This window comes from Schistocerca gregaria, chromosome 3 (genome assembly GCF_023897955.1).
Source record: "Schistocerca gregaria isolate iqSchGreg1 chromosome 3, iqSchGreg1.2, whole genome shotgun sequence".
NCBI lineage: Eukaryota > Metazoa > Arthropoda > Insecta > Orthoptera > Acrididae > Schistocerca > Schistocerca gregaria.
Window position 1 is genome coordinate 847,691,224 of NC_064922.1, and position 14,892 is coordinate 847,706,115.

The window sequence follows — 14,892 nt, forward strand, 5'->3', positions numbered from 1 at the left end:
TTTAATTTACTGCTTGCTGAATGTACAGACTGAATTACTTCAGGGATAGGCTACAACCCTGTCTCACTCCCTTATCAACCATTGCTTCCTTTTCATGCCGTTAGACTCTTTATACTTGAAATCTGGTTTCTGTACAAGTAGTAAATAACCTTTCGCTTCTTGTGTTTTAGCCCTACTATCTTCAGTAACGTTCGAGTATGGGTTTACAAGGTCCTATGAAACATTTTAATGTAAGAGAGACTCAGAGAAGCTAAACTTGTTTTGTCCCTCATCAAAAAACCATGTTTATTGACTCTTCTTTTTTGCAAAGGACACTGTTACTGTAAAAATGTATCTGGACATAACAGAACAATGGCCTTTTCCTTCACTAGTCAAAGACTCATAAGACTTGAGCTCAGCCTCGGCTAGCTGATGTCCGAGCGTTTTAGAATCGATCCCTTCCTCAACCATGGATAAGTCGCGAGGGAAAAGAAGTCCTGGTTCTTCCTCTTCGGTCGCTTAGATCTCCATATCCTACACCACGTGACTTTCTTGCAGGACTTTGCGAAAGAGGCAGTTTACGTTCCACCTCTGCCTACCTGTGGAAGCGCATCACATCCGCCGGAAGACAGCTTGTGGAACGGGCTTAGACTTGTGGATGGAGAGGTTCACACTGAACATTTATGAGCAGTGTACTCGTGTGTATATAGGCTATTCATGTCCAATTTAGATTTCATGCAACATAATTAATTAAATTAGTTCCATCTACTTAATAGCCCTGTATTTATATCTAGTCATCAGAATCGTCAACACAACCACAATGAGCCGGAACACAGTCACCATCGCTGCATCTACCCATGAAGAACATCATATTACCATTAATCATCCCCAACATTCCTTTGAACTTTATTAATAACATTTTAAAATAAATTCATTAAATTCACGAAAACCAAACTCTGAAAACTCTGCAAAGGCAAAAACATAGGGAACATCAACACAAAGGGAAACACAAGTAAACAAGTTCAGAATATTTTATTTCAACAGTGTTTTAAAATTGTCACTGACTCGCAGTGTCTTATGGAGCAACACATTACGAGCACATAACTCAACAACACTATATTACATGTTTCGTAATAGATATGTTCATGTGATGCACACTCGTTCTCCTTGTATGACTGACTTTATAATACGTTTCCTGTGAAAAGTGCTTAACTTCATAAAATAGTTTACAGTTTGGGTAGACCCTCTTTGTATGATTCCTTTGAAAATAACGCCGTCTCAGTAGAGAAAAGTGGAGCAACAAGTGGCTGCACTGTATCTATGAGACACTTAAGATCTGGGCATAAATGTCCAGCGAAGTCCACAAAAGCCTAAAAAAAATCTGTGAACAGTTTATATGAATACCTCTGTTGCGCAGAATTTCTTTGACTGTCTTTGGCATAGAACGCACACAACCTTGTGTCATGTCTGGCTAAGTATTTTTTGAAGAAGGGCTTCGTTCGGTGGTTCATTGCTACTTGTGAGTTGCTTGGTTAGGTACCTTTGGAGTTCATCCAAAATATGAACGACGAGGAAGAAGTGTGTAAGCTATGGAAATATATGAAGGTGAACGAAGGCACAGTAGAGTGCAGAATGCTTCGGGTCGATGAGCAGCTGTACGAATAATCTTCTGCAAGTTTGAGGTCACGAAGAATTTTGCGAATTCCTTGTCATATATCTTTATGTACCGCAGACAAGTGATATTCCTGTGCGTGAAGACCACATATCGTCTATTTTACAGGAAAAGTGAGATAGAACATAATACACCTTTTAATTTCTTGCACGATAGAAGATCGCTTTTTTATCATACGAAATGTAGACGCAATTACTTTAAAACAGAACGATGAATTTTCCTTGAATGGCATTCGAAAGTTATTGAAAATACCACTACTGTTATTTGCGCTTGTTAAGGATTGCGCCGAAAAATGTTTCAAGTATCAGGCATCCGCTATGCGATGTAAACACTTCTCCCCTCCTTGCAGTATATAAAGGCATGTGGCCACTGTTGATGATGTTTACTCCACAACAGAGGACTCTGGGTAATTTGGTCCTAAATTTGAGTACATTCCTCTGACATTTAAAAAAAATCTTTTAGCGCGTGGATTAACAAGCGGTCAATCAGTGTCATGGTCTTACGAGACGTCCCTAATGCCATTTAAAAAGCATAGCGTTACACTAAGAGTAAAAGGGTTTTGGAATATCTAGGTTCATACAAAATTAAGTAGTTGGCCGCCTATCATTTGCCAAAACCCTCTTTTGGATATCAGGAAATTACAGTGTATTGTATTTTATGAGCGGCTTATGAATCTGGATGCACAGTTGGTTTAACAGTTTCATTCGTCTGTGTAATATTTCGCTATCTGTGTGGCGAGAATGTCTAATAAAATGGTCATCAGGACCAATCGCTGACTTTGGGTCAGACTTGAGAAGAATTGTGAAAAAAAAGATAAATCTGGTTGGACACCGGGAAACGTGTAACTTATTGACCTCCGCCAAAGACGATATCACTCCCCTAAAAACCATATCTTTGGGACGTATGTGATTGCAAAATAGCCTCTAATGTGCGGTGTTCATGTTGCTTGCATCAGATTTTTCACATCGATAGTAAACAGTGTTGTATATTCAATGTATGGCTCTTCGTTTGCCGGTGGATCACGTAGTGCAAAACCCACAAAATTTCTTAGAGGCGTCTTCTCGTCATCGTCAGGTGATGGATGGTGGTTACTCCCAGGAAGGAGCAATTGCCGGTGCCCACACTTCTTACGAAAGCCTCGTCTTATGGTCAAGCGTGCGCGACCAAGTTGTCACCAGACAGGTCACGCTGAAGGGTTCAGAGCCTTCTACTTTATTCCCGAGAGGAGGCTCTGCACGAGCTATCATCAACTGCTTGGAGTCAACGTAGTCGTGCACGCACGAGTTTCACAAAACGACCGTCAAAGTGCAGACAACAGAAGTTACTACATGCCAGAAGTAAGCAGCAGACGATGTAGAGCAGTTAGCATATACTGAACAGACCCGCTGGGGTAGCCCAAACACCCACAACGTGTATCTTACTTACAGGACTGCCAAGGTACCCAAAAGAGGTAAACATAACAGATGGTTTGATCAGAGTTCACACAGCGTCGGCAGACTCCACGTGCCGCAGTACTGTTTTCGTCCACAACTCGGCACTCACGTCACACGTGGGACAACCGACAGACAGCTAGTCCCGGCACTGTGACGTACGCCGCCGCGGTTTGTCCAGCCGTGGTGACCAGGGAGCCAAGACGAGACGCATGTCGGAGTGGACGCCGTGGCGTCACGTTGTGGGTTGGGGCCGCACCATAGCGGTCCCCCGATGATTACCGCCTCTGCGGGGCGCCGGGGGCGGCGTCAAAAATGCGTCGCGTCCACAGGGGCGGCGGGGGCGGCGGAGGCGGCGGGGGCGGCGGCGGGAGGCGACGGCCGTTTGGTGGCGGACTCCGGGTAGGCGGCGCCCAGCGTCGGAACCGACAGCTTACCCCCGGCGGTCACACCCTGCCACAAGCAGCCACTGGTTTGTTCACCGACGCTACCACAGGCTACAGTTTGCCGTTACAATAAATCATAGCGGTATAAAAACGCAGGGTTATTCGTAAGTTTCTCCTACTTAGTCAATAGGAAAGTACAAAAAAATGTTCCTGTTTCGGAAGAGGACTGCAAGGTGGCGTAGTTGCAGCGGAAGGCAGCTGCGTCAGAACACGTAGACAAGTCAGCCTGTCCACGCTGTCGCATTGTTTTGCTGTCACCGCTGCTTAGAGAATTCTTATCAGTGACTACAATGGACTGTGTGCACGTACTGGCACATTACAGACAGTGGCTGTAATGAAAATCTTTAGTTAGAGTTACAAACTTGAAGAGTTGCTCCATCCACTGACAAGTATCTATTTTGTATATGCCTTGTAGATTTCAGGCAATCGTCATCTGAAACCCCTTACGAATAACCACGTACTCAAACTTTAAAAGTAGAAAAATTCTAACAAAACCTTTCAGTTATGTAGCGCCTCACAGCTTGTGCATATTAAAACATCTCGTGATCACCAGAATAAGTAGCTGTTTGGCAAAACAACAATATAATACATGTTTCGAAAAGGCTCTCCCATAAGTATAATTAGAAAATTCACGTGCAGATGCCACAAAAAGACAACTCCTCGGCATATATAATACGGTATGGGGTCTAAATTCCGCCACCGTAACACGTTAGAACCTCTATAATTCCTGAAATGTTACGGAAAGGGCTACAAACAGCTACGTATATTCCAGGATTAATGATCCACTTAAAGGCAAGTTAACAAACAAATTGCTGTAAGATACTGAAGCCAGTATTTGACATAAATATTCTCAGTAAAAATCAGAATTACAAAAATAGTGTTAGTTATATCGTCACCCAGAAAAATTCTCCAAAGTACAATTAACTTAAACGTAATTTTGCTGTCTAACACTGCCACGCAGTTTCACTATTACGAATCGCTTTGATGTCATGAATGAACAATCTTTTCAAGTTTTTTGAGCCTTGCAAAGATGTGTACGATAAGAGTTTGTATGTCCGTGTAGATAAACAGCATGTTTCGTGATTAAAAAAACCAAACATTTCGTGCAACTAATTCATTCCTCTCGCCCTGCGTTTTTCTATATCAAAAAAGTAAAGTAATCCTTAAAGATAGCAAATAAAATCAGTGTTTAATAACATTTCCAAATTTCAACGGAACGAAAATAGAAAACTCGACTGAATACAACCCAGTATTTGAACACAAATCAGTGCTCAATGCAGCAACTGCAGGCTGTTAATTTCACTGCACCACTAATTCACCTCAGCGTGAAAAAAAGAAAATGAATTCCTTCGTACACGCTAGCTACACGTGCTCCACACAACAACCCCTCCCAACGATACATTCGACAGGGGTCACGCAAGTACATGCAGCTATTGTTACTAAGTGCGGAAACCGAAAATTCCTAGAGGGACGAAATTAAGAGCGGGGAAGGTATTTGGGCCAATTATCTTAGTATAATATCAATAATAAAAGCCAGTCTCTAGTACTCTTTCACAATCAAATTACTGTAAAGCAGTTTGAAATAGAGCGAGCACGCAACGCCGTTAGTGCGAGTCGAATTTGGTTTACTGGGAGAATTCTGGGAAACTAGCTCGTCTATAAAGCAGACCGCATATAAAACACTGTGGGACCCATTCTTGAGTACTGCTCGTGTGTTTGGAACCCCCCCCCCCAACAGGTCAGTTTGAAGGAAGAGATCGAAGCAATTCAGAGGCGGGCTGTTAGGTTTCTTATCGGCAGATCCAACGAGCACACGAGTATTACAGAAATATTTAGGGAAATCAAGAGGGAATTCTTGGAGAGAAGGCGACGTTCTTAACACCAAACACCAGTGAGAAAATTTAGGGACCAGTCATTTGAATCTGACTCCATCGAGTCTACTGCCGCCAACATAAATTTCGCGTAAGGACTGCTGGTGCACTATGGAGGGTATGCCTCTTACAGAGGCGTATAGACAATCCGTCTTCCTCTCAATCTGTTTACAAGGGAGGCAGGAAAGGAAATGACTATTAATGGTACAAAGTACCCTCTACTATTCACCATACGATGCTTGCAGAGTACACGTGCACGTGCACGTGTAGAAGACTTAATACATTTTAACAGAATGTGATGTTAATCAGAAGCACCCTCCTCTACGTTGTGAGTCATCGTAGGTGCAAATTTTGTGAAATAAGCACCTCTGTTATGACAGAGTCCGTCAAAGAATGTCACGAGATGGACATGAGTAGAATAAAAAATGCTGACATTGCAACTCAAAGTATGGCTAAATAGGGCAGAAAAAAGCCAATGTGTTAAATCTCCCTGGTATTCTCTGCGAAATGCAAGGTTCCAAATTTACGAGGGTCGTTCGATAAGTGATGCCCCACATTTTTTTCTCACTATATCTTTATTGTTAAGAGTCAGAATATGGTGACAATGTACATCAGCATGTTTTGTCCATGTCCTATTTTCCTACGTAGTCTCCATCACGTTCAATGAGCGTACGCCAACGTTGTGGGTGAGCATCTATTCCGTGCTGGTAAATGCTCTTCTTCTGTAGGCGTAGCCATGTTTTCATTGCATGACTGACATTCTCGTCATCTTTCAATTGTGTTCCCCGTGGAGAATCTCCAAGTGACCCAAAGAGATGGAAGTCCGTGGGTGCCAGGTCTCGACTATAGGGTCGATGAGGCAATGATGTCCAAACCAATTTGGCGATGAGTTCCCGGATTCTCGGACTTGTGGGTGGGAGTGCATTATCACGTTGGAGCAAGATTTCTGCTGGATACCTGTCCGATCGAACACGTCGAAAACGGTTCTTGGGTTTATTAAAAGTATTTACGTATGCCTCTGAATTGTTGGTTGGCCCTCTTAGCATCACATCCAGGAGAATGACACCATCACAATCCCAGAAGACTGCCACCACGACTTTTGCGGCAGAGGGGGTTGTCTTGAATTTCTTCTTTTGTGGTGAATGAGGATGATGCCACTCCATGGACTGCCTTTTCGTTTTCGGCGCAAAGTGGTGTACACAGCTTTCGTCCGCCGTAACGGTCCGTGACGGAAAGACCTCTCCGTCGGTCTCAAAACGCTCCAACAATTCAGACGATACGACCTTTCTTTGAATCTTGTGGTCGGCTGTGAACGTTCGTGGAACCCATCGTGTGCACCTGGTTCCAACGGTGACCGACAACTATCGAGAAGTGATGCGCCGATCTGCACGAATAATGGCATCTTTACGATTAAGGATGTCTGGAGCAGTGGCTGTGACAGGACGTCGCGAGCGTAGCTGATCACGGAGCTCTGTTTCTGCATTTCCTGAGGCTGACTTTCTTTACCCATCACCCAACTGTTTTCCTATCAACTGCAGCATCTAATACATTGCATACAAACGTTTCTGGGGGTTCACTACGGTGTCTTTTTCTGCACACACAAGAATTCAACAACAGCACGCTGCCTGTAACACGAGTCGTATTTAGACGCCATTTTGACGCTGTACTACGGCTCTGCCATCTGCCAGAACGGTTCGAAACTTCACCGGCGCACAGAACAAACATCAGATGTGAAGCACCAAAACGGACGTTTGTCTGTGTATATTAATGGCTCTTTAAAATAAATGTGGGGCATTACTTACTGAACTATCCTCGTAACACCCTGTCCCGCGTAGTTTTAATTAGCCAGGAAGTTTCAAAACAGCGGACACTCCGCTGCAGAGTGTAAGATTTATTGTAAAATGCAGTGCTGTGTTCAACAGTAGTGCTATCGAAGATGACTCACAGCATGAAACAGGGTGTTATCATTATAAGGGACAGTCAAACAAAACTGATAGAAAAAAGGAAGTAAACTGTTCATTATTTCGAAAGTAATGACCATAACTGTTAATACCACTATCTCACTGTGAGATAAGACGGTCAATAGATTTATGGAAAAATGTTTGTGGTTGCCTACGGAACCATCACTGTACCCAAGCGGGTACCTCTTCGTCCGAAGCAAATCGACGACCGCGAATGTCTTTCACAGCAGTATGTGGAGACTTTCAAAAAACTTAAGCGTGCCATCAGGTCCACACACCCAGAAACGTTGACAGACGACATCATTCTGCTGTGAGTTAATTCTCTCCCACATTTTGGCACTGTTGTTTCAATTAAGCTAAAGACGTTTCGCTGGGAAGCCCTTACACGTCCTTCATACTTTAAAGTTCTCCCCCTGTGCGATTTCCATATTTTTGGGGCCCTGAAGAAAGACATTCGTGATTGTCAATTTGCTTCGAACGAAGAAGTACTATCATGGATACAATCGTGGTTCCGTAGGCAACTGCACACAGTTTTCCTTGAAGGCATTAACTGTCTTGTCTCACAGTGGGTTAAATTTATTTAGAGTTATGGCGATATTTTTTGAAATAATAAACGGTTTACTTGCATTTTTCCACCAGTCTCGTTTTCATTTGAGTGACCCTTACAAGATTAGGTAGAGTTAAGAGCATATGATTATACGGGAGCTACCAAGATTACAGGTTATTGCCGATGTCATTATTATCTACTCTACTCACACTGGCTTGTTTTTATGGACCTGATGGCTATCTGTCTGACAGAACTGGTGGACATTAAATAGATTTTATTCAAGAGCAGCGCATGAGAGATTTCGTGACGTTTTTCCAAGAGAAACATTTTATTGGTATTAACTCAGTTACTACGCCTTTCTTTCCAAGATTGTACCAGTACTACCATATTAGCAAACAGCAAGTGGAGTCCTGTTCAGATGCAGCACTGCCCAGGTGTTGCTGCCGTGCCTACACGAGTTCCAGGCGCAGAGAAAATATATGGCAGCAATAACTGAGAGACACAGAGGAGCTGTTGCAGTTCACCTATTCAGAAAATTCTTCGTTTCACTACACATAATGGGCCCTCATGTTGCAGTCTGTGAGAATTGTGTCTTAGTGTTAGGCGACTCTAACGGATGTTAAGTAGAGTGTGGTGTCACGTACCTACCATCTCTTCTCGGTTAGTACCACGGGGACCGTTGAGCATAGTGAAACCATCTGTCAGACGGGTCACCATCAACAGCGTCAAATGCCTTCACCCGAGCAGACACCTTGGAGGAGTGGGTAATTTAACCTAGTGCACTGACGCAAAGTCTGGTCATCAGCATCTTTAAACCGTTATCTGCCCCACGCCCTCCTCCCCCCCCCCACCCCCTACCAGCCGTAGTAACATTTAAACTTTCTGGCATAAGTTTGATTCGAACCGCGTACCTCAAAATCGAGCGCCAGTGTCCAGGTGTGCTTCAGCGAATTAGACATCAGAAGCAGGTGAATTTTCTGTCTCTATTACCTGGTAAGGGCTCCAGAACACGGTTACGAATGAAGGCATTAACGGCTTCTGGAGCGGAGATGAATGACTTTTTTTTGGTAGATGTGGCAGGTGAGGTGGTCCCGTGCTCAGGACGTAGTGTGGAGTCACGTTTCACAGTAACAGGCTCGTCCGACCAGAGTACTGTCTGGAACATCACCGCCTTGTGGTGACTCTGAGATTAGTGATAGCACGATCATTCTATAAAAATTCACATGAACAGTAACAACCGCAAGAAACTTCTTTTTTTATGTGGTTATCGGCTTAGGCCGGTTTCAGACTATCTTCAGACCTACCACCATGACGGTAGACAGCGGTAAACGGTGCAGGCCACGAACGCGAACTGTGCAGTTACCTTCCATCATGGTGGTAGGTCCGAAGATGGTCTAGAACAGACGGAAACCGATAACCTCATAAAAAGAAGAAGTTTCTTGCGATTGTGACGGTTCCTGTGCATTTAAAAGTAATAAAAAAACGATGTTCTCCAAGGAAAATGTTCTCAAAAATTATGACCATTAGAAATGGAGCTGAAGCTCGGGTTTCGAAAGTATGGGTAAGGAAATCGGCAGTGCCCTTCTCGAAGGACCCATCTCGACATCTGCTGGAGTGATTTTGGGAAATCAAGGAAGAGCCAAATTTGGATGGTGGGACGTGGGTTTGAACCGTCGCCCCCCCAAGTGCGAGAGCACTGTGTCAGCTGCTGCGCCACCTCGTGTGTGACTCAGAGTACCAGGTAACAGAAAAGTGGGTAACTAAGACATTGAAAGGGATACTAGAGACCACACAGGCGTCTCCTACAAGCTACACTGGTTCCACATGTATTGTCTCCGTCTTCCCTTTGGTCTCTTCTTTGCACTCAATCAGCAGCTTCCAGTGGATGATCCAAGCGACTGTGCACCCTAGGATCGCCATACATCTCATAGCTCTTTACACATAATTAGAAACAGGCTGACAAATCTCTCAAATTTGGGGTACAGGCCTATGTAATGACGCCCGGGTTTCTATACAGGACAAGGAGGGCATTTAAGACACGCTTCCGTAAGCACTTTTTCAACAAAGATGGTGAGAATTCACATACGTTTTTCAGAACTTCTCAAAATCGTGAAACGCACTCCTCTTCCTCCATCCGCGTTTAATAATGGAATTTTGCTTATGGTTTTCAAGGGCTACAAACGGAACCTTTTAGAAAAATTTGAAATATATAAGCGTTCGCACCTGCATTCAAAAGATTTCTTCAATGATCAGCTTGCATTAAAAACAGACACTATTTTCGTTGCACAGCATGTGTTATAGTATGTGAAAATTAGCCCATTCCTTTTATGTTTTAGAACTATGCGTCATGTTTTTCCAATATATTATATATCGCTTCCTTATATACCTCACATATACTTTATACCTTACTTTATACCTTACATATACTTTATACCTTACTTTATACCTTATATATACTTCGTTGCTACTGACACAACAGCTTGACAAGTAGATAGATTTTATTCTGTTACTGTAAACGGTCAGTCTGTCAATACGTGTTTACAATAACCACATACAGTACGTACGACGGTTGGCCAGAAAATAATGCACCACATTTCTTTTCTTCAACAATTCTATGTTGAGCATAAGGAGAATTACACACACGAAAGAATGGTGTTTTACCTACACACCCCATTTTTCCACGTAATCTCCATCCAGTTTTTTGGCCTTTCTCCAGTGGCAAACAAGGGCCTGTTGTCGCGCTCACTCAGAAGACTTCAAGTAATACATACGTAATTTTTCGCACTCGTAGCATTGTTTTCGGCTGAGAAAAATGCATTACTTTCTGGGCAACCCTCGCATATTTTTGGGCACATCACAGCATTATGATTGTATAGAGAAGATACTGAGGGCCAACGGCATTGCCGCAGTGGTAAAAGCGGTTCCCATCAGATCAGTGAAGTTAAGCACTGTCGGGCTTAGGTAGCACTTGGATAGGTGTCCATCTGGTCTGCAAGCGGAGTGCACTCTGCCCTGGTGAGGCAAACTGAGGAGCTACTTGATTGAGGAGTCGCGGCTTCGGTCTCATAAACTGACAACGGCAGGGAGAGCGGTGTGCTGACCACGTGCCTCTCCATATCCGCATCTAGTGACACCTATAGGCTAAGGACGACACGGTGGTCGGTTGGTCCCGCTGGGCCTTCAGAGGCCTAATCGGACAAGATCAGAAGATTGGAGAAGATATTGACATCTGCTAAAAGAATAGTAAGTAACTTTCTGTGAGACTTCGCATAAATTTATGGTCAAGGTCTAAAGATTTTTAATATTCGTAATTTTATAGGCTTCTGTAGCACTGGCAAAGCGAAATAAAATTGTGTTTGCAACTGACGACTGAATTTTATTCTGAAAAATATACCAAAGTTGCTGAAAACCAGCAGTTACGAATAAAATAATAGATTTTGCGCACATTCTAAAGAAACGACTGAAGGGAGGACAGATCAGGATTAAAGTCCAATCGGCGATGAGATCATTACAGACGTAGCACAGATTCCGGTTAGAAAAGTATGGGAAAGGAATCCTCAGCGCCCTTTCAGGGAAACCGTCTTGACATTCTGGAAGCAAAGCTCCGCCCTCCGGCCTCGTACGGCCAGTCGCGACGGGCCGACAGCCGTGTCATCCTCTGCCAAAGGCCTGGTTGGATGCGGTATGGAAGGGCGTGGGGACATCACACCGCTCTCTCGGTCGTTGTCGGCTTTGCAGACCTCGGAGTCACCACTCATCAAGATTTCCCCATTACATCCAATGCTGGAGAGCACTGGCAATAGTGACGACTTAGGGGGAAAATGAGCTGAAGATATGAATAGAAGTTTGCGGTGGCGAGGGCACTGGACTTGTGTAGTGCGTGCAGCGGTATCAGCCATAGTGCTGCGGAGGTGTAATGGTCAGCATTTTTTGCCCACTAAGCAAGGAGACCCAGGTTCAAGTCCCGGCTGTTGCAAAAATTTTCATTCATTTATTCAGCTCACACGATTAACGTAGATAAAGATGAGACATAAATGTCTTAACGAAAATTTAATTATAAGATCTATACGATCAAATACTTTACCAGTTGTTATGAAAAGGTTAAGTACACCCAATTTCAATCCTCCTATCGAGACAAATTCGTTGGCAGTATCGGAAATCGAACCCAACTGCTCTTCCTCCACATACCATCCAGACATGCTGATCACTGAGCTACAGAAGCGGACCATCTGGGCAGTCAGCGTAAACGACTTTCAGAAACCACGCAAAACCTAGAGCTGGGTGGCCACATGTGGGTTAGAAAAGCCTTAAGGATACTGTAGTATCGCTGCATATCCTAAGCGGATATCGACAGCCACCTCTATGACGAGTGCAAAACGCCATTTATAGAGACTCGTGGATTGACTTCCATGGTACGTGCTAGGACTGATTTTAAGAACATCAGGAATCTGATACATCGATATTTAATAACTATCATTATCGATCCCCCATATCTCTAAAAAAAAAAAAGTGCTAGCCCAGCCCGACAGCGCGTAACTTTGGTGATCGGACGGGAACCGGTGTTACCATTGCGGCAAGGTCGTTGAAATGTGGAATACATGAAGAAACATATGGACGGTCTTTCTCGACGATTTGGTGCCGTTATCATGCCTACAGGAGCACTTGGATGGGTGACCATCTGGTCTGCCGAGGGCTGCTGGCAAGTGGGGTGCACACAGCCCTTGTGAGGCAAAATGAGGAGCTACTTGATTGAGAAGTAGCGGCTCCCATCTCGTAAACTGACTTACGGCCGGAAGAGCGGTGTCCTGACCACATTCCCATCCAATTACGCATCTAGTGACGACTGTGAGCTGAGGATGACATGGCAGCCTGTCGTTACCTTTGGGCCTCATGATGTGTTTTGGAGGAGTTTAGTTTAGTTAAGTTTAGTTTTATTAACCCTACAGGAGCTGCTGCACGGTATTACCGTGATACTTTCTGGGGTAAGATAATTCATTAGATGGTACAAGGATATACACTCATTAATTCGTCAGAAATATGACATTGACCCTTCTAAACACAAAGACTCCTTGATTCTACCATATCAAGTCGTTCCCTGCAGTACCCACGGCGGCTGCCTCGGTGGAAATTCTGAACACTAACTGGGACTCCCGAGGGAGTTGACCTGATTGTACCTAGTTGTACATCATCCACAGAACCTGAATTGACCCTGATCTTCGGCACACCAAATGATTAGTTTCTCGTGCCATTGGCTTGTGAAGACACTTTGGTTTGGTGCCCCAGTGTAAGAGGACAGCGGATGTACGCACTTTGTCCAGGGAGAGCGACCTGTTGCGCTCGACCACCCTGGCCTTGGCCAGCTGGACAGCTCGTGCCATTGGCCGTTGACTTGTGAAGACACTTTGCTTTGGTGCCCCAGTGGAAGAGCCCTCCCCAACAGACAGCGTCCGTACGCACCTTCTCCAGGGAGAGCGACCTGTTGCGCTCAGCTACTCTGGCCTTGGCCAGCCGGACGGCGCAGAAGAGGAGCGCGGCCACACCCACCGCGAGCACCGCCCACGCCACGCCCCCCATCGACGCCCGCGCCACGTACAGCGCTCGCACCTGCGACAGCTGCTTCTCCTCCAGCTCCACGCCCTGGAAACACACCAACATTGCGTAAGAAACATCAACTATATTCTCAGTATTTACACTACCTGATCAAAAGTGTCCAGACACCCCTGTGTAACGCGGAGCTGCCGACCGCTGTGGCCGAGTGGTTCTAGGCACTTCAGTCCGGAACCGCGCTACTGCTACGGTGGCAGGCTCGAATCCTGCCTCGGGCATATATGTGTGTGCTGTCCATAGGTTAGTTAAGTTTAAGTAGTTCTAAGTTCTAGGGGACTGATGACCTCAGATGTTAAGTCCCATAGTGCTCAGACGCACTTGAACCAATTTTTGTAACACGGAGCTGACCACTTGACGACACGAGAGGCGATCCATCTGTTTTAAAGAAGTCGGGGAGTGTTGTGTTGTCAGTAGAGATGCAGTAACAATAGTATTGAACGGTCAGGAGAGCTAAGTGACTACGAACGTGGACTAATCACTGGTTGTCATATGCGTAACGAGTACGTCAGTGACTTTTTAGCTCTCCTGGAGCTGCCCAAGTCGACTGTTGGTGATGTGACTGTGAAGCGGAACCATGAACGAGCAACCAGAGTTAAGCCGAGATCAGGCAGACCTCATATGTTGACGGACACAGACCATCGAGCATTGTCGGGGGTGGTTGCAGAAAATCGCATGGAATCAGTGGAAAGAACTGTTCGTGAGTTCCAATGTGCTATCAACAGTGTAGCTAGCCACACTGACTGTGTGTTGGGCGTGAACAAGCTCCTCAAATGGTACATACTTCTCAAGTCCAGTGCTAAACGACGCTTCGGGTGGTGTAAAGAGCAACGTAACTGTATGATGGATGATTGAAAATGTGTGATTTGGAGCGATAACTCACGCTATGCCCTGGGGCGATCACATGAAAGGCTTTGGGTTCGTCGAATGTCTGGGGAACGTGAGCTGTTACCACATACAGCACCAACAGTGAAGTGCGGAGGGAGGGGGGGGGGGGGGGGTATTATAGTAATAGGATGTTTTTCGTGGTTAGGTTTGGTCTTCCAGTGCGTTTAAGAAGAGTTAGGAGACGATGACTGCTTGTATCAGCATGGCAGTCCACTTTGTCATCAAGCTGAATTTGTGATGCAACGGTTTGTGAACATTAAATTTCCAGAAATGGACTGATTTTCCCAGATTCCCAACCCGAATCTAATGGAACACCTTTAGCATTACTTAGAATCTCGACTGCACTACAGACCCCAGGATCCAGCGTCACCACTGTCTCCTGTTTCACCTCCATAAAATGCTTCTTACCATTAATTTTTATCTGTCTACCTGTTATTTTTCTTTTCAAATTTTCATTCTTCATTGTTAGTGAATAGACACCCTGTCAGTCCAAA

General features: G+C 44.7%; 1 protein-coding gene across 1 annotated transcript in view; it reads right to left on the reverse strand.

Annotated features, from left to right (window-relative positions):
• Window positions 1–1,009: 1,009 nt before the first annotated feature.
• LOC126354755 (sensory neuron membrane protein 2-like) overlaps window positions 1,010–14,892 on the reverse strand; it is a 354,832-nt gene continuing 340,949 nt past the window's right edge. The window contains exons 9-10 of the mRNA XM_050004636.1: window positions 13,364–13,543; window positions 1,010–3,534 (exon numbers count right to left, since the gene is read on the reverse strand). Of these exons, the coding sequence (XP_049860593.1) occupies window positions 3,391–3,534; window positions 13,364–13,543 (324 nt within the window). The 3' untranslated portion in view covers window positions 1,010–3,390. The remainder of the gene's footprint in view (window positions 3,535–13,363; window positions 13,544–14,892) is intronic.